We start from the raw sequence: 26,574 nt of genomic DNA on the forward strand, positions 1-26,574 counted from the left end.
ACAGCATATAAAAATTTGATGTGAGGTTAAGGAGTTCAGAATTCTATCATAAAAACCTTACAAAACTATTAAAATTCAAGAGTTTGAAAAACCCATAGAAAAGAGATCACATAAATTAAAATTATGCTCATTCTTCTAAATTTTTAAATATTTCACAACCAAAGTTTAAAGTAACCAAAGAAGAATACAGTAATAAAACAAAACTCATATTTCAGTCCCTGGCCTAAATTTTTATATTCAGATCAGAACTTGAATTCAAAGAACAACAAAAAAAAAACGCATAGGATTATGTGCGAAACCCAAATCAAATTATTTTAGTTCTGTCTACCACATAGGATTGCTGTGTGGAACAAGTGAAATAATGTAAATCAAAGTCATTTGGAAATATCGTATTAGTGAAGTTAAAAAAACACGCAAACAATTGAATGAGATGGGACAGCCTTTAAAAACACTTATATGAGGGAAGGGGGAAAATAAGAAAATAAAATGTTAAAAAAAATTATGTGTATACAGTATGAAAAAAAAATAAAGTGACATTTGAAAAAATAAAAAAATAAATAAAAACACTTATATGGTGGGTCCCTCAGAGGAGTCACTTCCTTTGGCTAGTTATTCTGGGCTCTTAATCTACTGTGTTGTATTACCTAGCAATGAGCAGAGACAGTCGTTAGGCAATGATTATAAACTTAGGCAAGAAATCGACTTTTAACCATGTTGTTAATGAAACACTGCTCTTTCTAACAGCCTCCAAGATCAGCAGTGGACTGCTAGTGCCTGGAATGACCATGCGCTTGCTTCTATTCGGTTATACATTCGCTTCCCTTTTCTGTCCTCTGGAGACAGAGCACAGCTGGTCAGCATCTTTTGTAAGAGTGTTTTCTTCTACCAGTTTCCCTAGGGCCATTACTAAGTGTGAAAAACATTGGGAATATCACAGCAGATTTGTACATGAGTCACTTTCCAACTGCATGCGGTTAAGTGCACTTACAGCACAATTTTTATCAACTAGAAAGGCAAAATGAAGCATTTAATTACTGCTTTAAATTGCTTATTATCTTCATGTATAGAAGGGCAGGATTATCTTCTCAAAAGCATAGTCACATTGCCTTGAACATTGTCCTTCTAAGATCTCTTTTCAAAATTTCATGGTTTAAAGAGAAATTCTCTCTGGAGAATTCTCTGTAAAGTACCAGTATTTTTTTAAATTGCAGAATGGGCACAAATCTGGCTAAAGTGCCCGATGATTGCCAGAGATGCTGAACGCTCCCCTTTCTCTCTTCAAAAACTCATATTCTCAATAGAAGCCAAGGTAAAGAGAAAAGAAGGGACATCAGAGGACAGAAAGAGATCAGGACTCTTGAGCTGTAAATGGTTAATCAAAGGACAGAGAAGTCAGGTCTCTATCTAGTCAGGTCTCTATCTACTCAGGTCCACAAAAGACCCTATAACAGGACTCTCCAGAGACTAAGACACATCCACAGCTTAGGACTCAGTTGTACCCTCTCAGTGGGGCTCTAAGTGTGTCTCATCCTTTGGAAAGGTTCAGGTTCAGAGATAGTCAGGGAAGGGCCACCAAGTAGTCTGGTGGAAGGAGCCATCCCATGTGTGCTTTCACGGCTTAGATTCTAGATACCCAGGGAACGACAAACCTATTGGGGTCAAACAGGATATCACGGCCCTCGTGAAAAGGACTGCTGACATTTCCATTTTCCCATTACACGTGCCTCTGAAATACTGTGGTCTCCAAATGGTACAAGAGCTGCATATTGGAGGAAAGAAAATCAGCTTCAAATATATTTGTTTGCAGTCTGGAAAACACTGTAACCTGGTACTACCGTCAAGTGATCATGTTCAGATTGCATGGGGCTTTCTGAAGTCTAATAAACTCATACGAATATTGATTGAGCTGAAGAATAAGAGTATGAAAAATATAGGATTACCATTTGGACGTAGGCATCGTCATCTTTTCTGGAAGCAGAATTGGCGTAATATCTTGCAGAACTAATAGTATTTCTTTCTTGAGGGAAAAAGTTGGTCCGATTGCTAAGAACAGAAATATAGGTGAGGTCAAAGCAATGTCTTACAGCTGCTCTGAAAGCCAGCCAGGAACTGACATGGCCCCCATGGGGCTTCCACCCTCCCCTTCCAGATACAACTTCCTTCCGGGCAGAGTGATTCCTAAAGCAGTAGCATCTGCCCAGCAGCTTCTGTCCCATTCTTGGGCAAATGACTTCTAATTCTCGAAAGCTGTTTTTTTCCAGGCCCTCCATGTGACACAAACCATGAGCTTTCTAGAAAGAGACCAAGGTATCATATCACTTAGGAAAAAAAAACAATACTCCTTTGTGGCTCTCGTCTCCATTCGAAGTCACTAGGAAAAGTAAGGAAGTGTGGCCATTTTTTCTGATGGGATGAGGACAAGACTGCAAATCAACGTTCATCCCTCTCCTGAGTCAGAAACACAGACTGCGTCTCTACAGTCTTGGCTGAAAATATAGCTCATTGCAGAATTCTGCTTTACAAAGCAACTGTGTCCTGTGGCATTTGGAGGGAACCAAGAAACTCCTGGACAAGGCTCAGGACTCTGAAAATGCAACTTCTAAAAGGTGAGACGAAGAGAGTGCAGATACATTTTGAGGTTTGTCCACCAAACCCATGAACCATCCCTCTTTCTCTGAGAATTCTCCTCTACTCCGTTCACAAAGTTGAGCTTTCTGGAAGCCATGTCAGTGCGACTGGCCTCCCCCTGAGCCATAGTTGATTCCGCTCATGCTGGGGTAATACAATGCCCTCTCACAGGAACTGTGAATAGGGATTGAAAAGAGCCTGTCTCCGTGGGTACTGGACCTGTGGCACATAAATAAGCTCAGGAACTATGGTGCTAGTGAGCTTCGGCCATGAGGATGGTGCAACAAAGGAAAGAGTTCTCCAGAGAAAGAGGAATGAACAAATGTGAGAAGGATTCCTGGGGTTCCCAGCAGCACTCTCCTTGAATCTCCCAGGATCCCAGTATCCTGGGAGATTCAATTATACAGCTTCCTTTGTGATGGGCAAAACACTTCTGGCTCGTGGTAATAAACCCCAAGTGGGCTTCAACTACATTCAATCAAAGAGGCCTAACTAAGACCTATGGGAGTGTCAATGCTAAATGAGGCCCCTTCGAGCAATCAGAGACTTACCAAGGCGCGGTGTGGGTCCTGGTTAGAGTCGCATGTCCTCGAAAGGTAGAGAGGCTGTTCTGATCCAGGTGAGGTAGTCGTGCTATAAAATAACATACAATATCCAGTAGAGTGAGTTCTCAGGGCTTCGAGGCCAGAATCTAAAGACTAAAAAATGATGACGACATTCTACTTACCTAGCACATCAAATTCAAATTTACTAACAAGCAGCACTGCTGATGAATGTGAATGTCATTGTCCTACCCTTCCCTGCCTCACTGGGAGTAGAGAGGACAACTACTGAGCAAACATCACCAGCTGGAGGTTAACAATGAGGCAATACATTGAGTCAATATACAATTACTAAGAACTCATTATATGTCAGGCACGGTTCTAGGTGTTAGAGGCACAGTATGGATAAAACGGATGAAAGCCTCTGACTTTAGTGACTACCAGTGCCTCCATCACACTCGATATGTCTGTTCAAAATTGAAATTTTACCTTTCTTAGCACAGGCAGAAATGATCGCCCAGGTTCTAGTCTTCGCCTCCAGTCCACGGTCTGCCTCATTGTCCTTCTGCCTAGAATATTCTTCCCCCTCTGCCTGGTTAGTCATCTTGAGACCTCAGCTTTTTAGAAAGGCCTTCTGTGACCTCCAGACAAGAGCAGACCCCACAGCACAGGCTCTCGTGAGTTCCTGTACTTGCCCTGTACAGCATTCCCCGTTTGTGATATATTTATCTGTGATTATCCGATCCAGGTCTAGACTTACTGGGTTCTGGGAAGACAGGTGCTTTTCTGATTTGTTCACCGCAGTAGCCTTGGCATTTAGAGAAGCACCTGGCATCTGACCCTCACTCCGTCTCAGTGGCCCACCTTGCCAAGTAGGTCACACATGTAAATTCCTCGATCACTGTTTTGGCCAGGTTGCTTTTTTATCTTTTCTCCACTAGATTATGTAAGTAGAGACAGTTTAACTACTCCCCCCCACCCCGAATATCACCACAGCCTAGTACAGTAACTTTCCTGCTGCTGCTCAGTTTCCTGGGAGCCTCAGACCTGGGCAAGGTGGTGAGCTAGAAAGGACATGAGAGTCACACGGTCTCTGGGGAGAAGGTCTCTCCTGGTGGCATGACACCCTGGCATGGGGTTCACCAACTGGCTGCCTCCCAGCCTCACCACCCTGTCAGAAAAGCAGCCCCTCCTGGCCCAGGCGTCCACCTTCATACCCACCAAATGACTCTCCAACCCCAAGTTCATTTGTTATCTATCTTCATGCCTTTGATCACCAGGTTCTGGAGAGCTGCTCTGTCCAGTTAGGGTAGCCACAACCACACGTAGTGATTTAAATTAAAATGTATTAGAAGTGAAAAAAAATTTAAGATTCCCTTCCTCAGTGACACTAGCCACATTTCGAGTGTTCGATGGCCACATTTCCATCATCACAGAAAGTTCTGGCGGATAGCACTGCTAGAGAAAATGAATCGAACAAAACAACAGTACATACCTCCAAGTTACAGGTCCTTGTTAAATTGTTTCTGACCAGAATGAATGGTTATTTCCTCTGAACCTCATAAGACAGGGTCTGTTCTCCTATTTAGCACCGACTTCATAACTCTTCTTCTTCCAGATGGTTTTTGTATATCTTCATCCCCCTCACACTGAAGAACCCTCCTTTCTTCCTCATCATTCATCCCACCCAGCACCTCGCACAGCATTATGCACACGGCAGACACTGTCAACGTGACGTGACTCAAACTGAAGGGGTGAGACTAGGACAGACCGGGTGTTGAGGAAGGAACTTAGCTGCCCAGCTGTGGGCAGTGCCAGCTGAAGCAGTAGTTTTTCCGAAGGGAAAAAGAGAGGTGGGAATGTACCAGATGAGAATGTCAAGAGGTCACAGTCATCGTATCAGATATTTCTTTGGAATCACACGGCCCTACTGAGCAGGTGATGGTGGGCGAGGATGAACTTAGAAAGTTACTTTGGCCTGCTTTTCTTCTTTCCTTCTTCCCCCTTCTCTCTGCCTGTCCATGCTGCTTAGCAGACCAGAAAAGCTGCATGAGCTAAATGCAGACACTTAAAGGAGCTCTGTGCAAATAGGAGCCAGACCGCTCACTGCCAAAGTCCTCACCCGCCCCGAACACCTCTGCTGATAGGCACACACAGAGCATCGGCGAGTGTAAGTTGCACATGACCAGGTTTGACATTCAGAAATTAGTGTCAAAGGTCATTTTTTTGGCTTTTTTTTACAGGAGGAGAGCACTGTGTTGACATTCGAGCGCTGTTTATATGAAGAGATGTCAGGGAGGTTCTGTTCCCAGCCTTCATCACTTATTTCTGGGTCTTTGTTAGGCATACAGCCAAAACGAGCCCTCTGGAACGAACTTGGCCTTATAGGCTGTATTTCCAGGGCTATGGTGTCTGTAAGTTCCCTGATTCCTTTAATTGTAACAATCTGGGGCAGCAAGGTTCCCCAGCCCTTCACTTTCGATCCTCGCCCATATACTTCCCAGTCCTCTAACATGGTTTCTCTAGTGCAGGGGGGTCCCCAACCCTCGGGCTGCAGACCGGTATGGGTCCGTGGCCTATGAAGAACTAGGCTACAGACAGGAGTTGAGTGGCGCGTGAGGGAACAAAGCTGCATCTGAACTTGCAGCCGCTCCCCAGTGCTAGCCATCAATGCCTCAGATCATCAGGCATTAGATTCTCATAGGAGCACTGGTCCCTGGTGCCACAAAGGTTGGAGACCACTGCTCTAATGCTTCCTTCCCAGAGAAGGTCAGGAAGGAAATTTTCCCACAGCTGCCAGGCCTTGTACCCTTCTCTTGCACAGTAGTCCTGCTCGAATGGCTTACCTTTCCTCTCAGGCTTGAGATCTCTATTCACTGGGGGAGGCTCCATGTTTGCAGGCAGCATAGGCAGTGGGCTAGCGATGCATCCTCTGTTCATCGGGACGTAGTCATCAGAGTTGCACTGAGGTTTGGAACAAGGCAGGGCGGGCACGGGGCCCATGGGTATGTAGCCATCGTTATCATCATCATGGGATGAAGCTTTGGGGTATGCTGTGGAGAACTTGCATGGCTGCAAAAAAAAATGGTACAGGTTCCAAAACACAGAACAGTCATGGAGACTTGCACCCAGTGGGCAGCCTCACCTACACACTGGCTCTCAGTTGTAAATTATCCAAGAATATCTCTGAACTTCCCTGGGAAAGTCAGACAAGCCTTTTACTCAAGCTTTGCCTCTGGACTTATGTGAAGTAGGTGATGACTCTCCTAGATCTGAGGCCAGAAGACACAGGGTCATGAATTTTGATGCAAATGCTTTAAATATAAAGTGATGCCTTAAAGAGCTACCCCGTCAGGCAAATGTATCTGGACCACCAGAACTGGCATGGTCCGTCCGTACAGGACACAAAATCTAGTAGTTCCCAGACAAGTTCATGCTTTAAGGGGAGACCAGAAGGGTTGTCAGAGATTTAGAGTGCTGAGTCTCAAATGACTTCAGGGGAACACATATAGATTAGGCTATTTTTGGTAAAATTGAGGCTTAAAGGAACTCAAGTGACAAACTCACCAAATTTAAACTATGCCGCTTCTCTTGGTGTTTCGATTGGCCTTCCACGTCAGCTGCAAGAAACAAGATTGGGTGGTGAGAAACGCAGGACAACATCAATGTAAACTAGGCCCCAAGTCGCCAAGAACCACAGGGCCCTGTGCTCAGCTCTGTAGAGACAGAGAAGCACAAAACAGTTTCTATAAGCAAGACTCGCTCTTAAGTCCAGTTGGGCAGTCAGAACACATTCTGCAACAGGTGGAAATCAGACCAGATTTTGAAGAAGTTTCTGCATGATGGCTTTCTTTTTGTCTGTGAATTAGGAAGATATATAGCAAATAATTAACAAGTACTTGTTGCACTTATTGCACGAATTTTCCGAGCTTAGAGATGGCGGAGACAGAGCTGGAGGTTTGAGGAGAGGAGAGGAGGTGTGAGAGATCCCTTGTGATGAGGAGAACGGGGTGAACAGAAACGTCTCAACATTGCTGAGCAGCATTGAGGGCTCGTTTGAGATCTGTGGCCATGACTTTGTGACTGTGATTTTCTGCAGCAATGGTCAGCTACTCAGGTACAGGAGTGGAGGGAGAGGAAAGTTGAATACAGGACTAAAAACTCGTCAGATGGATATGACAGATAAATAGTGTGACGTAAACAGTTAGAATGATTGTCGAATTGAAAGAGGAGATATCCAGAAAGCAGCAACATATATATCGGACTAACTCAAAAGAGATTTAATTCTAGGGGAACTAACAGCTTAGAGATGACAGTCAAAACCTTGAGAATACATGGGATTATCTGGGTTGCAAGTGTTGAGAGAAGATTGACTATAAAACCCTAGGCTACGGCCACGCTACCCTAAACAAGCCAGATCTCATCTGATCTCAGAAGCTAAGCAGGGTTGGGCCTGGTTAGTACTTGGATGGGAGACCACCCAGGAAGATCGGGTGCTGTAGGCATTAAACAAACAAACAAACAAACAAACCCTAGAGAAATCCAATATTCACTGGCTCATTCTGAGAGGGCGACCATAGGGTAATGAGGACAGTTGGGAGCACGGTGCCATTGGGCCTGAGGAAGGAGAGGATGGCCAATGCTGGCGAGCACTGCTGAGCAGTCCAGCCAGGTGTCCCCCAAGAACTTAGAGGTGTGAAAAGTCAGGTTGCCTCTGAGAAATAAACTGAAGAGTCGACATTATCTTTTTTTTAACCTTTTAAAATTTTATTGAAAGAGAATGATATAGGATATACTTATATGTGTCTGACCTCTTTGCTCAATTTTTGTTTGTTAAGTCCAGGTTGTTAGGAATAAAGTTCATTCATTTTTTATTGTTATGTATGTCAATATCGAAAGTGACAGGTAGATGTGAAGATGGACAGAATTAGGAATATGTATTATATATACAAATGTATGTATGTATGTATGTATGTATGTATGTATGCATGCATGCATGCATACATGCATGCATGCTTCTATGTCTCCAAACCTGTGGAGGTACTGGTTAGAAGCTGTTCTGGACTCATCCTGTCCAATTTACAATCCCAACTCCACCACTTATTAGCTGTGTGACACTTGATAAGTTACTTACACTCTGTCTCAAATTTCCTAATCTATAGAGTAAGACCAATAATAGAATCTATTTCATAGGACTGCTGCAAAGGATAGATGTGTTAGTGTATGTCAATTGCTTAGTACAGTGCCTGGAACACAGCAAGTACTTAGTAAACCCTAGAAGTTATTATGAGTGTCGTTGATAAAGAATGTGGGACTTGTGTATGTCAACACAGATCCTTAACTCCCTTTCTATTACCAGATCCCTAGTGATGTCACCACATAAAACCAATATGGAGAAAACCCTTCATCAACATCAGAGAGTTTACAGACTTTATGATAGAGTAGAGATGGGATCAGACTAAGAGCAGGCACCGAGGATGGATTCGCATCCTCGCTCCCACGAAACAGACACCTGGAAAAGGAGTCTGTGCCAGAATCGCACTCTGCTGGATTCCCGCTACCTCACCGATCATGTGCTTACAATTTCTTTTACTAGTTTCTCCTCTTGTCCATGATTTCCATATTTTGCAGGGCTCTAGGCTCAGTCTTTGATTCTTTTCTATTCTCCATATCCACTCTTTTGGTGATCTCAAGTAGTCATGTGAATGTAATGTGTATACGCTGACAACTGACAACCTCCAAGTTCATAGTTCCAGCCCAGGTCTCTCACTGACCTTCGGACTCACATTTCTAAGTTACTTGACATTTCCATTAGGGCATCTAGCAGGCATCTGAAACTCAACACATCCAAAAACAACTTCCTGACCTCCACTCCATCGTTGAACTCATTCCACTCGTTCCTTGCTCCCTGTTTCTCAAGCCAAAACCATGAAGTTGACATCAACTCCCATTCTTTCTCTACCACACATCCGATGGGTGAGGGTCCATCTCCAAGACAGATCAAGCATCCCACCAGCTTTAACAAATTCGAAAGCGCCTATCATAGTCTTGGTCACCCTTATAGTTTGCCTGGATTATCATACTCATTTCCTAACTGGTTTTCCTGCTTTCACACTTGCTTTGCTTTCCTTAAGTCTATTCTCAACACAGAGCAGCGAACTTGTTAAAGAAATCGAGACTGATATAAATGGAATGGTATTTCTTGTTTCTGTACTGGAAAACTCAACATCGTAAGGGGGTCCGATCTTCACAAATCTCACACTTCCTCAACGATGGACCTTGACCCCACTCTGCAGCCACGCATGAACGATGGTTCCAAGTGGTGCTCAGTGGGGAAGGCAGAAAAGGGCCGATGTGTTCCTTCTGCTGTATCAGACCCATTCTTGCCCCGAGACTCATTTTCATATTCTATTATTCCTCTGGTTTCATTCATTTCTCTCTCCAAAACCTGCTCACAGACTTTCACGTTTCCCTTTTCCTCCACTGCTCACGCGCTGGCACGTTGGACCTTCCGTGTAATCAGCATATATTCATTTCATTGAGGTTGTCAGAAGGAAGTAACCCATGTAATGGTCACATTGCTAGGGACACTGGGGGAGGTCTTTGACAGTGACTCAGTTCCTCAAATAGAATCAGAAAGTTATACAGTTTGAAATTAATTTGCATTCCTTTAACTTCTATAATTCCTTTAAAATGTGGCCTTATACGCAGCAGTGTAGGAGTGATTGTGTTTGGATGAAGAGGGAGGGAGAGGGAGAGAGAGAAGGAGAGAGGCAACCCCATGAGAATAAAGGGTTTCACAGAAAAAGGCAGGAGAGGGAGAGTATGTCTACGGAGCATTATGTCGATGGTGACAGCTTGTTAAAAGCCACGTGACTAGTACATAGGCTAGTTAGAACTTGGAAAAAACGTGTTGGGTGGGGTGATGAAGGGGACTGATGGGACTGTTGACAACAGGACAAAAGAGCTGTGGTCCTCAGTCTCCGGGCTGACCATGCATGTGACAGACAGAGAACAAAATGGAGCAGAGTCGATGCAAGAGGTACTGCCTTCTGTAGCCCGTGGGGCCCCAAGTGACCTTAAACAAACAGCAGGAGCTTATTCTCAGGTGGGGAGCCCATCACAGGGGCAGGGGCATGGCTAAGGGACCAGGGCTCTGACTTTTTTCAGCATCTCCAGGGACGCAAGGAGTCAAGAGGGGCCGGGCTTCTCTCTGTGCCTGAATATTAGCATCCGACACTGACCTTTCGAGGTTTTCATGTTATCTAAACCAGGGAGAGAGGTTCTTCTTGGTGTCGTAGTGCATTCTGGCCTCTTGCAGATGCTGTGCCCGCACCTTGGCTGCTCCTCTTGGCGCTGTTCCAACAGGTGGCTTGGCTTAGGCGGGCGGGGAGGTGGCGTGTTGTACATTGTGTCTAGTCCTCTTGCCCCATAGGGCAAGGAACCTCGGTTTTTATCTACATCAACGGTGGAATTTAAGGAAGTTTCTACGAACAGTGAAGGAGGGAGGTTCTTATACGGCCCACTGAAATTTCTACTCCGGGTGAGGGTGGCCTGAGACTTGGTGGCAAGTTTATGCTGACACTCCTTCCCATGGTAGCCCAAGCACCTGGGGGATGGCGGCATCAGGTAGTCAACAAAAACGTCATCGTATGAAGTCTGTCCCGACATACGGTCTGAGTTTGACCAGCTATCACATCTGGTGGGTAGACTGAGGGAAGAAAAGCACGTAAACATGAGTGAAATGCAGCGAGTCCCCGGCAGCTGCCGTCGGTACCACAGCGACACTGCTGATACGCCCTTGGCAGAAGTTTCAAGATGAAAGTCATCCACCCACCGCAAAACCCGCGCTGGCCTCACTCCCGTTCCTCGAATATCACCTTTTATTTGATTTGTATAAACACATTCCTTCTACAACCCTCGGTCACGCCAACCCCTTAATGCTGGGGGAAAAAAAATGGTTTGTTGATTTTTTTCATCCTGTAAGTGTCAGCTATGTATGAAAAAAGCAAGGTTAGAAAAGAAAGCCACAATAGTGAAATATGACTCATTTTGTTTAGTATGCTGCATGCGCGCTATCCTTCACAGCAGCTGATAGCGATCTGTCCCCGCCCTGTCAGCGGCAGGAAGAGAGAGAGGTGAGGGCAGACCCACCCACTAGAAGATGCAACAGCTAAATGGACTGATTTGGTCAGGCGCACTGAGCACATCTGTGACAGAGCGGAGTGTGCTAGGAGCGTACCTGGCATGGTGTGGCCTTCCAGTCTCACAGTTGGACAGAATCACATAATCAGGAAGGGAGTTTACATACTCTGACTCACTTCTGGTTTTCTCAGTGGCTACAGTATTAGTTCTTGGGTCATCTCTTGGCAAGGAGGAGCTGACAGTAGGGGCGGTGTGAAGGGAGCTGGCAGAGGATGGCTGGAGGGAGGAGGAGGGCGAGCGATAGTGGCTCTCCGCGGAATCTGCTGGAGAAATCATGTCCCAGGTTAGCGTTTAAGAATGGCTATAACACTCACTCACAATTTCTCAAACAGCATCTAAAGAAGCCAAATAGAAGATGCAAATCACAGCCGGTGTTTGTACCGATGGAGGAGACCGTTTCCCCAAGCTATAAACAATGTCTGGGAAAGAAGGCCAATGTTCCAAGAGAGAAGTGTTGAATCAATTAAGAGCAAAAAAACCAAAAAACCAAAAAAAAACAAAAAAAAAACAACAACAAAAAAAAACAAGCATTCTTGGCATAAAAATCTGCAGTTAGATAGTCTACACACAGCTTCTTTATGGCTCTCAGCCGCAGCCTTGCATCACTGTTTATTCACTCAACAAATATACATATACACACATATTTATGCATATCGAATACATATGCATACACTTACATATGCATTTATGCATATATGTATGTATATATAGAGAGAGCTATGTCTATTTATGTCTCCACAGAATCCCTACTTTGCACCTACTACGTGCCTGGAACTGTTCTAACTCTGCCGATGTGGCCGAGACAAAGACTTACTGGAATTTATAGTCTGCCAGAGGACACAGACAGGCAAACTCATAAAGAAGACTGTTAATGATTGACTGTTAATGACTTATAAGGAAAAGGAAGAAAAAATGAGGTGTTGTGATGGCTGGTAAAGCCTACACATCCCTCTCAAGGAGCATAACATTCAGAAAGTCCCTATGAAAAGCCTGCTCTTATTTCCCCTCTGAACCAAATTGGCAAGAGCTCAAGTCCAGGCTCTACTATCTAGCTATTGTGACCTTGAGCAAGTTACCTTCCTGCTCTGAATTTCCTTCTCTGTGAAATGAAGATGCTAACAGTATATACGCCACAGAATCGGCCTACAGATAAGACGAGCTGAGCTAACAGGCAAAGGCATTTAACAGAGCTCCTGGCCAGAGCACGCAGTGTTGACTACTTATGGCTGCTAAAGACAGAACCAAACACTATACGCGAAAAGCCACGAGAAAACCCTTTGGGCGTGATTCTCAGATGAAGAGGACTCTGACCTGAATCCTCCTAAAAACTGAGGAGAGATACAGGGGAGGAAAGAAGTCATGGGGCTTCTTGGCTTCCTCTCACTTCATGCTAGAGCTTTCTGTTTTCTCCCTGGTGCCTTACTCCTGTTCTTTTTCAAATACTGGTTAACATGTTATGTATCTATGTTTTAGGATAACTCCTGCATGAGCAAAGAAACAGAGGAAACACATAACAGGACACGTGAATATATCTCTACTTTGGGCTGAAGGTAGGCAAAGAGTGAGTGAGTGGCAAGGCTGGAGGAGTTGGCCAGGGAGCCTGCGCTGTCTGCATGCATAGAGGCAGACTCTGGCCGAGTACATTCACTGTACCTTTGCTAGTAAGCTTCATCTATTCTGGTTAAGGATAAAGAACTCACCATCACTTCATTTCCTTATATTTGAGTGCTGTCAAAGCACAACAATGTGACTGAATAGCTTCACTTAATAATCTTCCCTGGTTCCTGAAAAGAAAAGGACTTTGTCTTCAGGAAACACGCTGAGGAGCCTGTCCTAGAGATGCAACTCTGACTCTCCAGCACCACCTAGTGTTTAATGTGGACATTTCAGCAGCTGATGATAAAGCATACAGTAACAGTGGAAACGAAGAAGCAGCTGTTAACCATGGGATGCAGGAGCAAGGTTTTGTCTACTAGACTCAGAAGCTAAAAGAAATCAGATCAAAAGTCCCATGGTTTGAGAATCAGGGCACGGTGCTCGACAATAAAATCCATTAAGTGGAATGAATTGTAATCTTAGGTGCATTATACCTGGTATATTTAACATAGAAAGGGTGGTGTGCGTGCGTGCGTGTGTGTGAGACAGAGAGGGAGTGAGAAACAGTCTCATGGGTCATTTGTTCCCACTGTCCAGAAATGGCCCTGAGCAAACTGGGAGTTAATTTCGCTTGCAGAGACCTTGAGCCAACCAGAGATGCGAGAAATTCTCCCTTGCCTATGATAAGTAGTCAAGTTCTGTCTTTCTGCCATGTAGTCCTAAGCAGCACAATAGGTAATAGAAAAGCTGGAGTTCCATGCATTTTTGAAAGATGGTGTTATTTAATATTTCTAGAAAAGCAGCAGAAGCAGATGCAGCAGCAGCAGCAGCAGCAGCAGCAGATGCAGCAGCAGCAAAAATCAGAGCCCTACCGGACGTCCTCACCCACGTTTTAGTTTCACCGAGTGCGTTCTCTGTGGCTGATGAGAGCAAAGGCACGGATCAGCTTCGAAGCCATTGAAGTTGCCTGCAATGCTCAGTGTGTGGTACATTTGGCCCTGAAGCCTGAAACCAGGTGAAAGGGAGAAAGATCTCTGGTACCGTACTTGGTGGGAGGGAGCAAGTCTGATTATGTTAGCCCACCAAAGCGCCCTCAAAGGCGGTGTGGCATCTTATGACACTTTTCCCACCGTAGCCCTCCAGTGGATGTGCAGTGTCCCAGGCCACCCCTTTAGCACACAGGAACCCCGACTCTGCTCTCACCTGTACCATCCTCCGCGTTGACAAGGTTGCAGACCTCACAGATGCTGTGTATCCACACCAGCATTTCCACCTCGGTCTTGGCCACCAGATAGTATGTACGAGAAATAGTCTTAACAGTAAACACGAAATGATTCTGAAATTCCTTCCGAATGAAGCCAGGGCCCGCGTGCTTCCATACTGCACACTCATTGAGATCTATCGCACGGATGGGCTTGCTCGAGTGTTTGTTCCGGTAGTACTCCAGGACGTCAGGGTTGCCACTCATGCGGCCCCGTCGGAGGACAAACCAGCGCTTGCGCCAGGCCTGCAGGGAGGCAATTCCACAAGGAGTTACTGATCCAATTATTCGTGCTTCCCAGACTCTGACAATAACCTATTTAGCGACAACAGCAGCAAAAAGAATTAAGTCAGCCATTCGAACAATGGCACGCAAAGTCCACCCAGCTTTGAATTGAAGGACTACTGCACCATCTTCAAGTCTGCTTTTTTCAACGATTATAGGATGGGTCGTTATTGGAGAGAATAGTGATATGATTCACATCCATACTTCAAAGGGCCAGAACTATACAATCATCACAATGCATCACGATCAATGTACCAAAAACTTATTTACACTCGGGCTTAAAAATAAAACACCTTCCTAATAATGAAGATCAAGAAGGAAACTTTCCTAACTGCTATCTCTCTCAATCCAAAAGCCAGAGATCATACATGAAGATCAGATGCAAATCAGTGCCCACCGATGTCAGCATCATCTAACATTATTAACTTCTGGAAAATCACTCAACAAGAAAAGAAAAATCATGTGCTGGAGAGGAGAAAGGATTGCCATTATCTGAAATTGATCTCTCTTTCTATAAACCCCCAAAGATGATTAAAATACAAGTAGAATTCTAAGAGAATTAAGTAACACGTGGCTAATTACATTTCTGTGAAAAAACCATTTCCTAAGTGTTTTACCATAACCTATTTAATCTCCAGAAATATCCTATAGGAGAGGTAACTAATTTTCTTTATTTTCAATTACAGTTGAAATTCACTCTTATTTCATATTAGCTTCAAATGTATAGCATGGTGGTGAGACATTTATATAATTTATCGAGTGATCTTTACTGGTAAGTCCTGTACTCACCTGGCACCGTACATAGTTATGATATTATTATTGACTATATTCCCTATGCTGTACTTCACATCCCCGTGACTATAACTAGCAATTTGCACCCCTTAATCCCTTTCACCTTTTTCACCCAGCCTCACAAACACCCCTCCCATCTGGTGACCATCAATCTGCTCTCTGTAGCTATGAGTTTGTTTCTTTTTCATTTGCTTATTTTTTAGATAACATACATAAAATAATACAGTGTTTCTCTTTCTCTGACTTATTTTACTCACCTAATACCCTCTGGGTCCACCAATTTTGCCAAGATTTTATTCTTTTTTTATGGCTAAGTAATATCCAATTGTACATATGTATCAATTATTCTTTATTCAATCATCTATTTATGGGCACTTAAGTTGCTTCCATATCTTGACTATTATAAATAGCACTGTATTGGACATAGGGGTGCATTTATCTTTTAAAATTAGTGTTTTGGATTTCTTCAAATAAGTACCCAGAAGTGGGATTGCTGGGTCATAAGGGAGTTCTACTTTTAATTTTTTAAGGAACCTCCAGACTGGTTTCCATAGCGACTGCGCCAGTTTGCAGTCCCACTGACACTGCACAAGGGTTCCCTTTTCTCCACATCCTCGCCAACACTTGTTCTTTGATTTATTGATGATGGCCATTCTGACGGGCATCAGGTGACATCTCATTGTGGTTTTAATTTGCATTTCTCTGATGATTAGTGACTTTGAGCATCTTTTCATATGTCTATTGGCCATCTATATGTCTTTGGAGAAATGTCTACTCAGGTCCTCTGTCCATTTTTAATTGGATTTTTTTTTTTTGGTACGTGAGTTCTTTATAAATTTTGGATATTAACTTCTCATCGGGATGTATCACTGGCAAATATCTTCTCCCATTGTCTTTTTGTTTTGTTGATAGTTTCCTTTGCTATGCAAAAAACTTCTTAGTTTGATGCAGTCCCATTTGTTCATTTTTCTTTCATTTCCCTTGTCCAAAGAGATACATTGGGAAAAAAATTACTGAGCGCAATCTCAAAGGGTTTACTGCCTATGTTTCCTTCTAGGAGTTTTATGGTTTCAGGTCCTACATTTAAGCCTTTAAGTTATTTTGAGTTTATTCTTGCATGTGGTATAAGAAGGTGGTCGAGTTTCATTTTTTTTGTATGTGTCTATCCAGATGCCCCCAATGCTATTTATGGACTTGTCTTTACCCCATTGTACATTTTTGCCTCCTTTGTCATAGATTAATTGACTGTGTAGATGTGGGTTTATTTCTGGGCTCTCTATTCTGGTCCATTGATCTATGTGTCTGTTTTTATGCCAGTCCCATGCTGTTTTGATTACTATAGCCTTGTAGTATAGTTTGATATCAAGTTACATGATACCTTAACTTCGTTCTTTCCCAAGATTGCGGTGGCCATTTGGGGTCTTTTGTGGTTCCCTATAAATTTTTTGGATTATTTGTTTTAGTTCTGTGAAAAATGCCATCGGTATTTTCATATGGATTGCATCGAATCTATAAATTGTTTTGAGTCTAGGGTTAGGGCTTCTCTGGCCTAAAGCTATCAGTGTCCTGTTGAGAAACACTCTAACAACTGAAAGGATCTTTCCTTAGTGCAATAGGAATCTTAGAAAGAGCCGAGTGTTGAGGTAAGATGATCCAGCAAAGCTTAGTCCATGCTCCAAAATGAAGAGAATAATACTCCCAAGAAACCAGCCCGAGTTAATGGCAGGCTACTTCGCATGCCACTGGAGCTACTGAGGGGGGCCTTAAGCTTCCTCAACTCCCCACTCACCCTTGACCTAGAGTGTTTCCTGCTGACAGTACCAAGAAGATGGTCAAATCTCGAAAGATAAACAGATACCTACTTTTTTTTGGATATGAGGCCTGGGGAAAGAAGCATTCACAATTGATCACAGCCATGCCATTCTAAGGCATCCTCAGTATCTGTCAAGCTCCCTGGCATCTCCTGGAGCCAGGGAGAAAGCAGTGGAGCCTCTCTGCATGCAGGTTCCCTATCTTCTTACTTTTAGGTCTTCTTTGCTCAGTGCATGCCACCTGGCCAGTGCGTGTGGATAGCATGTCCTTGCTTTCTGCTGGAGAGAACCGAGCACAGGCTGACAGGTGACAGCAAGGCTTTCTTCCATCAGAGAAGCTTCATGTTGCAGTTGGCAAATGCAAATGGAGAGATTTATGTCTGTGGTTTGCTCTCCTGTGTAGTGGCATGTGTGACGGCAGGAAGTATGGGGTTCTGCCAGGAGGCATGATGACCACTAGGACAGGAAGTCTTTTGTATCTCTAGCTTCATTTATGCCTGACACATTTATAAGCCCACCAGCTTCGACCAAGAGGCCAAGGGGAAAGGAAAAGCCACTGTTCAGAGTGTTCTCAGCTCCCTCCCTGTCCAGGGAGCCGAGGCAGTAGAGAATCTGATAAAGCACCAAAGAAGGAAAGACCTGCAATTATGCCTCAGAATGAGAAACCCTTTGTCCATGACCACGCCACCCTGAACATGTCCGATCCCATCTGATCTCAGAAGCTAAGCAGTGTCAGGCCTGGTTAGTACTTGGATGGGAGACCACCTCGGAAGACCAGGTGCTGGAGGCATAAAAATTAAAAGAAACATAAGGGATTGTAAACTGACAAGGTCCTTGCAATCTATGAGGTCAACCAAGGGTTGCCTCACCTAAAAAAAAAACATAAAAGAAAAGAAAAAGAAAAAAAGAAACCCTTTTGAGCCTGAGGCGGGGGCAGCGCGGGGGCAGCTGTAGGTTGGAGGGCAGTCACTCGCTGTCAGGGTGTGACAGGGAGGGGAAATCGATGCCTGGAGGTGAGCCCGAGTTCTGCCTTTATAGACGGTGATTAAGCTCTTGTTTTTCACATGAGGAATAACAGCATGTCTGTATGGTTATGGAAGTCATTCAGGAGGGTGAGAAAAAATTAACGATCCAATAAATTCCTGTTGCAAAAGCATCATATTGAACAGAGTAGAGTCACTGAACGTGAGGAGAGGAGCTCAAGTGTCACCGTGGGGTTTGGAGTGATGGAGGTGGGACACTTGGGCTTCTGGCAAACAGGAAAGGAAGGCCTAGTCCTTGTGTTCCCTGTGACAATGCCGGTCCAGGGCAAGGTCCCAGGGGATGAGAAACTGTCATGTATCCCTACTGAAGAAAGCTGTCACGGGGGGCCCAAACTTTCCAAAGGCCACTTTGGTAGGGAATGTGCAGAGGAGGGTTAGAAATACGAAATGGGTAAAGTTGACACGGGGTAACGACTCCACTAGTAGAGGCTTCCACCAGGAGCGGTGGGAGCTCAAAGAGGGGAGTAACGTGGACGAGTCTGGGTTTCGCTCATTCGTTCACCAATCTGTTGATGGGCTGGACACTGTGCAGACACTGCGAAAATGGAGGTGAACAAGCCACGGGCCTTCCCACTCACAGTCTCGTGGGCAGCAGGGGAAGTGGGCAGATGGATAAACAGTCAGTGAGATAAGTGCTGTGATAAGAGAAAGCCAAAATGCTATGGTAACACACAAAAGAGACATGTCTATCAGATTGCTAGGTCTAGGGAAGCTTCCAGAAGGAAATGATGGCTAAGCTGAGACGGAGGAAAGGATAAGGGAGCAGCATGTGGAAGTCCAGGTAGCTCAGCAGAGCTGGAAGGCAGGCGTGAGAGCAGAAGGGAAAAAGAACAGTTGCCCAGTAACTTAAATAAGAATGTAGCATAATCTTCATGCTAAATTGGGCCCTCAATGGCACGCCCTCCCTCGGGTTTGAAAATCTCCACCCAATAGTGGTAGGTAATTATGCAAAAGTAGAAATGGTGTGTTCTTGGAGCTCTCTGCTAAGTTACGCGAAACTGGAGGCCAGGTACAGTCCTGTCTTATCAGGCTTGCAGGCTCCTGGAAGTGGAGACATGCGACAAAAAAAAAAACCCAAAGCAGTCAGCCAGCACCAAAGTGAAGTTCTTTACAATGAAACAGTGCCACAAGGAAGTCATCAAATACGAAGGGTCACGTCAAAAGGACTCAGAAGCCAACCTGAGGAAGCTCCCACTGGCCAAAGATATAACAATTTGAGCTTTAATAAATATAATAATTTCAGTGGCTTGCAACCCATCGACTATGTTTAAATCCATGAGTTCTCATGATATTAAAAAAGGAAAAAAAAATCATCATCAGAGGACATGAGGGAAGTACCTAGTAATCCTGCAAACTGGTAAGTTAAGGGAAAGAACTGAGCATTATTCTGCCTTTCCTAGACAAGCCGTCCCACTGGGCAGATGAAGTAAAACACCTTTTTATAAATGTATTCTGGCTATTAAAGGAAAACAAACGACAGAATTAGGGTATCGCCATTTTGTTGTCCGCAGTGAATTAGTAGACATACATATTAAGCATTAATAGTGGCCAACTCAGGAAGAAAAACAAGCAGACAGCCCACCTGCAGCAGCCTGGCATGAGGCAAAAGCCAGATCATAGGAAATTCTGTGGGGCAAAGGCCCAGGTTCTTCAACAGATAAATGATAAGAAAAAGAAAGGACGGAGGGAGGAATCTACGAACTAAACGACATTTAAAAGATGTATTGAATTTTTTTCAGTGTGCTAGACTAAATTATAGTGCCTAGGGGATGCTCATTTTGAGTGACAGAAACATAAAAAATGCAAAGAAGAGATTTCTATTCACGTCAGGATAGTACTTACTCGTGGGGACAAGGAAGAGGTTGTGACTGAGATGCCGCACACCGAGGGACTTCGGCAGTGGGTGGCAAAGTTCTTTTTCAGCTGGTTGGTGGTTACAAGGGGGGTTCGTCTAATAGTAATTCATTCAGCCATGCATTTACCAAATGTGATGCCGTATTTTTCTTTTCTGATAAAAAAGATTTTAAAGCAAGTCCTCTGGACAGGGCGTGTTCATGGATTCATTCAAAGAACAGTTACTACACGTGTCAGGCACTGTGCACGAAAAGAAGAAAGGGATTGGTTTGTCAGGGAGTGAGGATGCTCACAGAAGATATGAGGACCCGAGGCCTGTTGTCTCTCCTGATTGGGGAACTGTTTACATTCTACAAGTGCAGAATCACTGGCTTTCGTGGCTGTGCTGGACTTCACCTTCTCCCCTCGGGCCTCCTGTGCTGGGCAAGTCAGGAGCAGCTTGAAAAGCCATGATGAAAAAAGATGAGGTCAACAGTTTGGGAAAGACAACAGAGATGAGTATGCCCTGGGCCAAGAGGACCTAGAAAGCAGAATCACTGTGCAAAGGAGTACCCACAATCATGACTCAGAGCAACAGAGCGTGAAATTGGGGGGTTGCATCTGAATGCTGATTGTACTTTAGACTTCCTGGGTGACCTTGAGCAATTAACTCAACTGCTGTGAACCTCGGTCCCGCCAACTGTAAATGAAGATAATAAATAAACCTTGTCCTGCCTCCCTTATGATGTAATTGCTGTGAACCAATGGGAAAGGGGTAGTGAAACGTGATTGATCTGAAAGTTACTTATAGAAGGATGATGGGATTGTTGGCTCCCAGGGCGTAAGGTGCCGCTCGCCCTGAGAAAACGTCTTCTCCCCGTCTGGAGCCCCCGGATGGATTCCGAGGGCTTTTCCAGCTCTGACCATCAAAGGATCCATTTCCCATCAGCCTTTCCTGCCGCAGCCACCAAGCTGAGTCATTACCACCCTGCCAGTATCATCTCCAACAACAAAACCTGCAACATCCTGTTACCTTGCGGAAAAGGGTTTGTGCTCATTTCTAGAATCTGAACTCCTCCAAGGAAGGTGTGTCTAGGTCACAAGCTTGTTCATTTTCATGGAATTGTTACGGGGATCTCTGAATCCCATCCTTTTGAGTAAAAGCTATGTGTTAGTCTCCTCCTGAACCAACCCAATTCGCAGATTTCACAGTTTACAAATATCCCCTCGTTTTTCCTGATCAAGAGGGACCCACCAGGTTAAACAAAAGTACAAGTGCCTGCAAGACTGAGCCGGCGCAGTGCACGTGTGCAAGGCTGCTACTGCTTTAGTATCTAGGGAAGAGGGGCTGAGACTTGAATCTGAACTTCCCTGTTCCAGGTTGAGTTGTGTCTCCCCTAAATTCATATGCTGAAATCCTAACCCCCTGTACTTCAGAATGTGATGGTATTTTGAGATGGGGTCTTACCAAGTTAAATTAGATCATCCAATATGACTGGTGGCCTTATAAAAAGGGAATCTTTGGACATAGACATGCACAGAAAGAAGACATTGTGAAGATACACAAGGAGAAGACGGCCATCAACAACCCAAAGAGAGAGACCTGGGACACGCCCCCCACGGCTTCAGAAGGAGCCAGCCCTGCCGACACACTGATCTTGGACTTCTAGCCTCTGGAACTGTGAGACGATTTCTGTTGTTTTAGCTACCCAGTCTGTGATAGTTTGTTACAGCAGCCTCAGCAAACTAAAATATTGTCCAACCATCATTATGCATCTGAATTACCTGGGAGGACTTCACTTACACCCACTGAACTTGTCCCCTACGCGTAAAACCAATGAGAAAACTAGACCAAACATATGAAACAACTGCTTTCAGTGTGTGGCTGTGGTCAGCATGAGAAGAGAAACAAAAGAGGCGAGCCGTGGGACCATCCTGGCCTTCAGCCTATAGACACATTTCAAGACTACAGTACAGGGGGAGGGTCTGAAACAGAGCACTGCAGTCTTGCAGGGTTGAAAAGACAGAGATCAGAATTCTGGAGAGTTGAGTTGTAGAGCAAAGCACCAGAGAGGAGGGAGCTAAGTAAAGAAAGAGCTCCAGAAATCAACACATGAATTCCTCTGTGATACTTGGGCTGAGTACTAACATAACATGCACTTGTGCAGGGTGAAACCCCATGAGCAAATCCAATAATGACTACTGGGGACTCACAAACTGAATAACTGGTGGAGCTCGCAGAGCTCTGATCAGCTAGCGTGGAGACTGGGACATCCAGTAGACTCTACACCTGACCTAAGGAAGATTAAAAGGAAACCTTGGAATAATCAAGCCAATCATATCATTATTAAAGAAAGGTCAACCCTTTTCACGGGAAGACAGCAAAATCCAAACACATAACAATATAATATTTACCATGTAAAGCATCCAAAAACGTTACTAAAAATGTAAAGAGGCAGGAAAATGTGGCTGATAATCAGGAGGAAAAAAATCGGTAATAGACATAAACCTATAAATGATGGAGATGATGGACTAAGCAGACAAGAATTTTAAAACAGCTATTATAATGTTTGTGACTTAAAGGAAAACATGTACACAATAAGAGAAATTAAGGATCTAGACTAGAACAAAATAGAACTGAGGAAGTGAAAAATACAATATTTGAAATGGAAAAAAAAACTAGATGGGCATAACAATATTAGACACTGGAGAAGGAATCAGTGAACCCGAAGCACAGAGAGAATGGGGTAGAGGAGAAATGAGCAGAATTACCCAGGGAGCCATTAATAATGCACATTCCTGGACCTCACCTCCAGAGAGCCTAATTCAGCAGGCCTGGCTCGGGGCCCAGGAATGTACATTTTTAGTATGCGTCTCTGCAGACTGCCATGCAGAAAGGCGGCCCCATTTCCAGAAGGAAATAAATGGTGAAGGACGAGAAGAAAGGAAGAAGGAAAATGCACCTTTCTCTGAATCACAGTTTCAAGGTGCACCATTGAAGCAGCGAAGTTCCAACCTTTGATGTGCCATGAATCCTTTGGAGAGCATGATGAAAAATGGAGACCTTCTCTCATCAGAAACATGTGTGCATGTGTGTGTACACACACACACACACACACACAGTTCTGGACTGCCTTCCTTTATTGAACTACACGCTCTCCCCCTTAACAGCCTCATCCAGCGTCATTTTCCTCAGCTACCATGTACTTGATGATGACTTTCAAATGTTTCCAAACCAGATCTTTCCTAGGAACTTCAGACACATACAACCAACCATCTGACACCTCCACTTCTAACTAAGTGGCCTCTCGCGCTTGACATGCCCAAAACTAAACTCTTGACTTCATGCCCCTCAAGCCTATCTCTCGTTCAGTCTTCCAACAGTATCCGACTAAATGTTATCACCATCCACCCATTTTCTAAATCCAAACGTTGGCGCAATCCTTGCTTCCACTCTCCACATCCAAACCATTCCCAGGTTCTGTTGACTCTACTTTCAAAATATTTCAAATCAACGGCCTTCTGTCCGTGCACCTCCTATGACAACCCTAGTCCAAGTCACCATTGTCTCTGACTCAGGTAACCGAAATGGCCTCTAAGCTTCTCATATCCACTTTCAACCCTCCCCCCTCACCATAAATTCACTCTCAACAGAGATGTCGATGACCTCTGAAAATCATACTGCTCCCTTGATTAGCCCTCTCCATAGGCTACCTGATGCCTTAATAATAAATATGCAATCCAAACTGGTTAACCTGGGCTAGAAAGTCCCACATGGACGGGCCCTGCCTGTCCGTCCTGCCTCCCCAACACCCTTTCCCTTGCTCTTTCGCATTGGTCTTCGGCTGTTCCTGAACGTTTAAAATCTCATTTCCATCTTAGGGCCTTTGACCTACTTGTTCATTCTTCTTAGTGTATACTTTCACAAGATCTTTGCATGATTGTCCTTCGGTGCTTGGCTTCCTGTCACTGAGACCTCAACTTAATTGTCACCTCCTCAGAGAGACCTTCTCTGATCATCCAAATTAAAGCGGCCAGCCACACAGTTAGTCTGTACCATATCACCCTATCTTAATTCTCTACATACTACTTTCAATACCTAGTATTTTTCTTTCCTGTTTGTTTACTTGAGGTTTAGTGTGTGTTTCCTTCCCATCCCCACCCATCGCCTACTAGAACATGAGCTACTAGGGCGCAGAGGCCTTGTCTGTCTCAATCGATCATTATTTTTATTCTCTGGGCCTAGTGGTTCCTGGCACAAATAGTTGCTCAGTAAATATTTGTTGACTGAATGAATTTCTCACCTGATCTCATGGTATCATAGACCTAGGTTTAAAGCTCTACTCTTGAGAAACGTAACAAGTTTTCCGGGTTCATAACAAACCTAATCGCCAGCATTTACTCCCCACAGATTTATGTTCTAGGAGCTGGGAATGTGATGGGAAAGCACAGGCGGTCAGACAACACTTGGGACCAGACTTTTAACTCAAATACAGCAAATGAACTTAAGAAAGGCTATCGAGGCTGCTATTTACAATGGACAACACTTAGAGGTTTGAGCACTTCAATTCCTGCACTAGATTCTACTTGCACAGCAAAACAAACCTGGCTGGGTTATAGCGATTTTTTTTTTTTTTACATCTTGGGCTCCAGAATTCACTCCAATAAAATTGAAGTGGCCTGTCTGGATTGTATCCATTTTCTAAAGACACTGAAATGAACTGAGAAACATCCTGAAAGTCTCTGAGGCTGTAAAGAGACACCTCTGATTTAAACTGCTTTTCTGGCAAGAGTGATTACTGTCCCTTTGTTTCAGCGGAATTGGCCCCCTGCCCCCTCTTGCAGCGGTGAAATCCCAAAGCTATGAAATCATTTCCTTTGCATGTGCACAGGATGGGTCAGCAACCTGCCTCCAGAGCCAGGCTTTCCAAGTCAGGCTGAGGGAACAAAACCTACATCGAGCTGCATTTAAAGTTCTAGGTTTTGATTCTTCAATACTGCTGTCATTTCAGCAATGGCAGTTTTTGACTTAACCTGCCAAAAGGAACAGTGTGGCCTCTCCCCCTCCCGACTCTGCGGATGTGCTCCACACTGCCAAGATCGTCCAAAGCTCCAGGATTTGGTGCTCAGATTCTGACTGCTCTGATTGCTCGCAGGTGTTGGGTCTCCTTCTGAGGCGCTCTTTCAGTGGCCTCGTTGGTCAGGCTGCAGGAGACGCCTCAGATTAGAGGACAACGAGGAGAAAAAAAAATGTCGCTAAGAACCTATGGCCAGCAAGGTCTGGATCTATTGTGGAAAGCTTTCAAGTTGTATGCGAATTGCCTGATAGAGAACTCCTCATTTTTACAATGACGAGCGGTCCAAAATTGGAAGTGGAACTAGTTTGGGGAGCATCTGAAGTTACAGGCAGAATAAAAGAACTCTAGATACCAAGAGCCAGTCAATGAACATCTCCAACTCTTCCTGGGACTTTAGCCTTTGCTGACCTAGCCTGTACGCTCAGTGATGGCAGGAACGTCACCTGTCTTGGTCCTTGAAGAACTCCCAGTGCCTTTAACAGTCTTGATGTACAATACATACTCATACGCCATGCAATGTTATGGACTGAACCGGTGTTGTATAAAAGGCTAACAGGAGGCATCCTTGTCTTGGAAGCGATCTGTATATAGATTACAGGGGTGGTCACGTGGATCTACATGTGATGAAATTGCACTGACATGCATACACACATGACACACGTGAATACACATGAGTGTGTGTACAATAGGTAAAATGCTGCAGCTCTTGGATGGTAGGTACCAACGCCACTTGCTGATTGTTAAGACCAGACTGCAGTTGTATAAGATATTGACACTTGGGGGAACTGGGGAAAGGACCAGCAGCCTCTTGTATAGGGATCTAATTAAGTTTCTAAATAAGTTTACAATAAGATGCTCCATCCAAAAGAAGTCGATGTACAGAGAAAGGACACCTGGAAGAGGTGGAGCAAATAAAAAGCGCCAAGTAAGATGTTCATTTTAAATCCAAATGCAGTGATAATTATATTAAATGGAAATGGACCCAACGCTCTAGCTTAAACATGTTTATGAAATGGGATGTGTGCAGGGGATACAGAGATGAATATGACCCAGGCCCTGCTCTTTATGACACTCGCAGTGGTCTCATGGACCAAGTGGTGCAACACAATGTGTGACATGTACGACTTTATACCTGCCAGGAAGGTCGGAGTGGGAGTGACAGAAGACAAAGCTAGAGAGATGGCAGTGGCCAGATGATGGAAGATATGGTGGGGGTAGAATTGATAGTCTAATGGCTCCCTTTCTGGTATCTGAGGACACTGTCTAATTTCGTTGAAGAAACGGAAATAAAAGTAGTTGAAATTAAAGGAGAGAAAACAGAGTCACAGTAGGAAGGGGGTATATGCCTGTTTGCATTGGTTGGTGACCCGGTAAGATATCTTCACACTTTATCAGGCAGGTTTTCAAGATGGTTGCTCCTGCCACCCCTACAGTTTACTGGGAGGTATTTGGAAGAAAACAAAGTGACAGAGTCTATTACCCTCAAAGTCACATCCGTGT

The 26,574-nt window shown here is 44.3% G+C and overlaps 1 protein-coding gene and 2 pseudogenes across 6 annotated transcripts in view; 2 read left to right on the top strand and 1 right to left on the bottom strand.

The window, feature by feature from the left end:
• The window catches only part of GAB3 (GRB2 associated binding protein 3), a 63,921-nt gene that overhangs the window by 11,351 nt on the left and 25,996 nt on the right, over nucleotides 1-26,574 (bottom strand). For 2 of the 6 annotated variants that reach the window (XM_016133457.2, XM_016133459.2), the window contains exons 2-8: nucleotides 14,175-14,478; nucleotides 11,413-11,635; nucleotides 10,415-10,881; nucleotides 6,738-6,790; nucleotides 6,017-6,242; nucleotides 3,180-3,261; nucleotides 1,941-2,043 (exon numbers count right to left, since the gene is read on the bottom strand). In XM_016133457.2, the coding sequence (XP_015988943.2) occupies nucleotides 1,941-2,043; nucleotides 3,180-3,261; nucleotides 6,017-6,242; nucleotides 6,738-6,790; nucleotides 10,415-10,881; nucleotides 11,413-11,635; nucleotides 14,175-14,478 (1,458 nt within the window). Of the gene's footprint in view, nucleotides 1-1,940; nucleotides 2,044-3,179; nucleotides 3,262-6,016; nucleotides 6,243-6,737; nucleotides 6,791-10,414; nucleotides 10,882-11,412; nucleotides 11,639-13,860; nucleotides 13,977-14,174; nucleotides 14,479-20,005; nucleotides 21,613-26,574 lie in introns of those variants that run through there. The other 4 variants (XM_016133460.2, XM_016133462.2, XM_016133461.2 and 1 more) reach the window with 4 other exon arrangements.
• LOC118608270 lies at nucleotides 7,557-7,675 on the top strand (annotated as a pseudogene).
• Nucleotides 17,792-17,910, top strand: LOC118607932 (annotated as a pseudogene).

The sequence above is a fragment of the Rousettus aegyptiacus genome, unplaced genomic scaffold (assembly GCF_014176215.1).
Source record: "Rousettus aegyptiacus isolate mRouAeg1 unplaced genomic scaffold, mRouAeg1.p scaffold_m13_p_9, whole genome shotgun sequence".
In the NCBI taxonomy this organism is placed as follows: domain Eukaryota; kingdom Metazoa; phylum Chordata; class Mammalia; order Chiroptera; family Pteropodidae; genus Rousettus; species Rousettus aegyptiacus.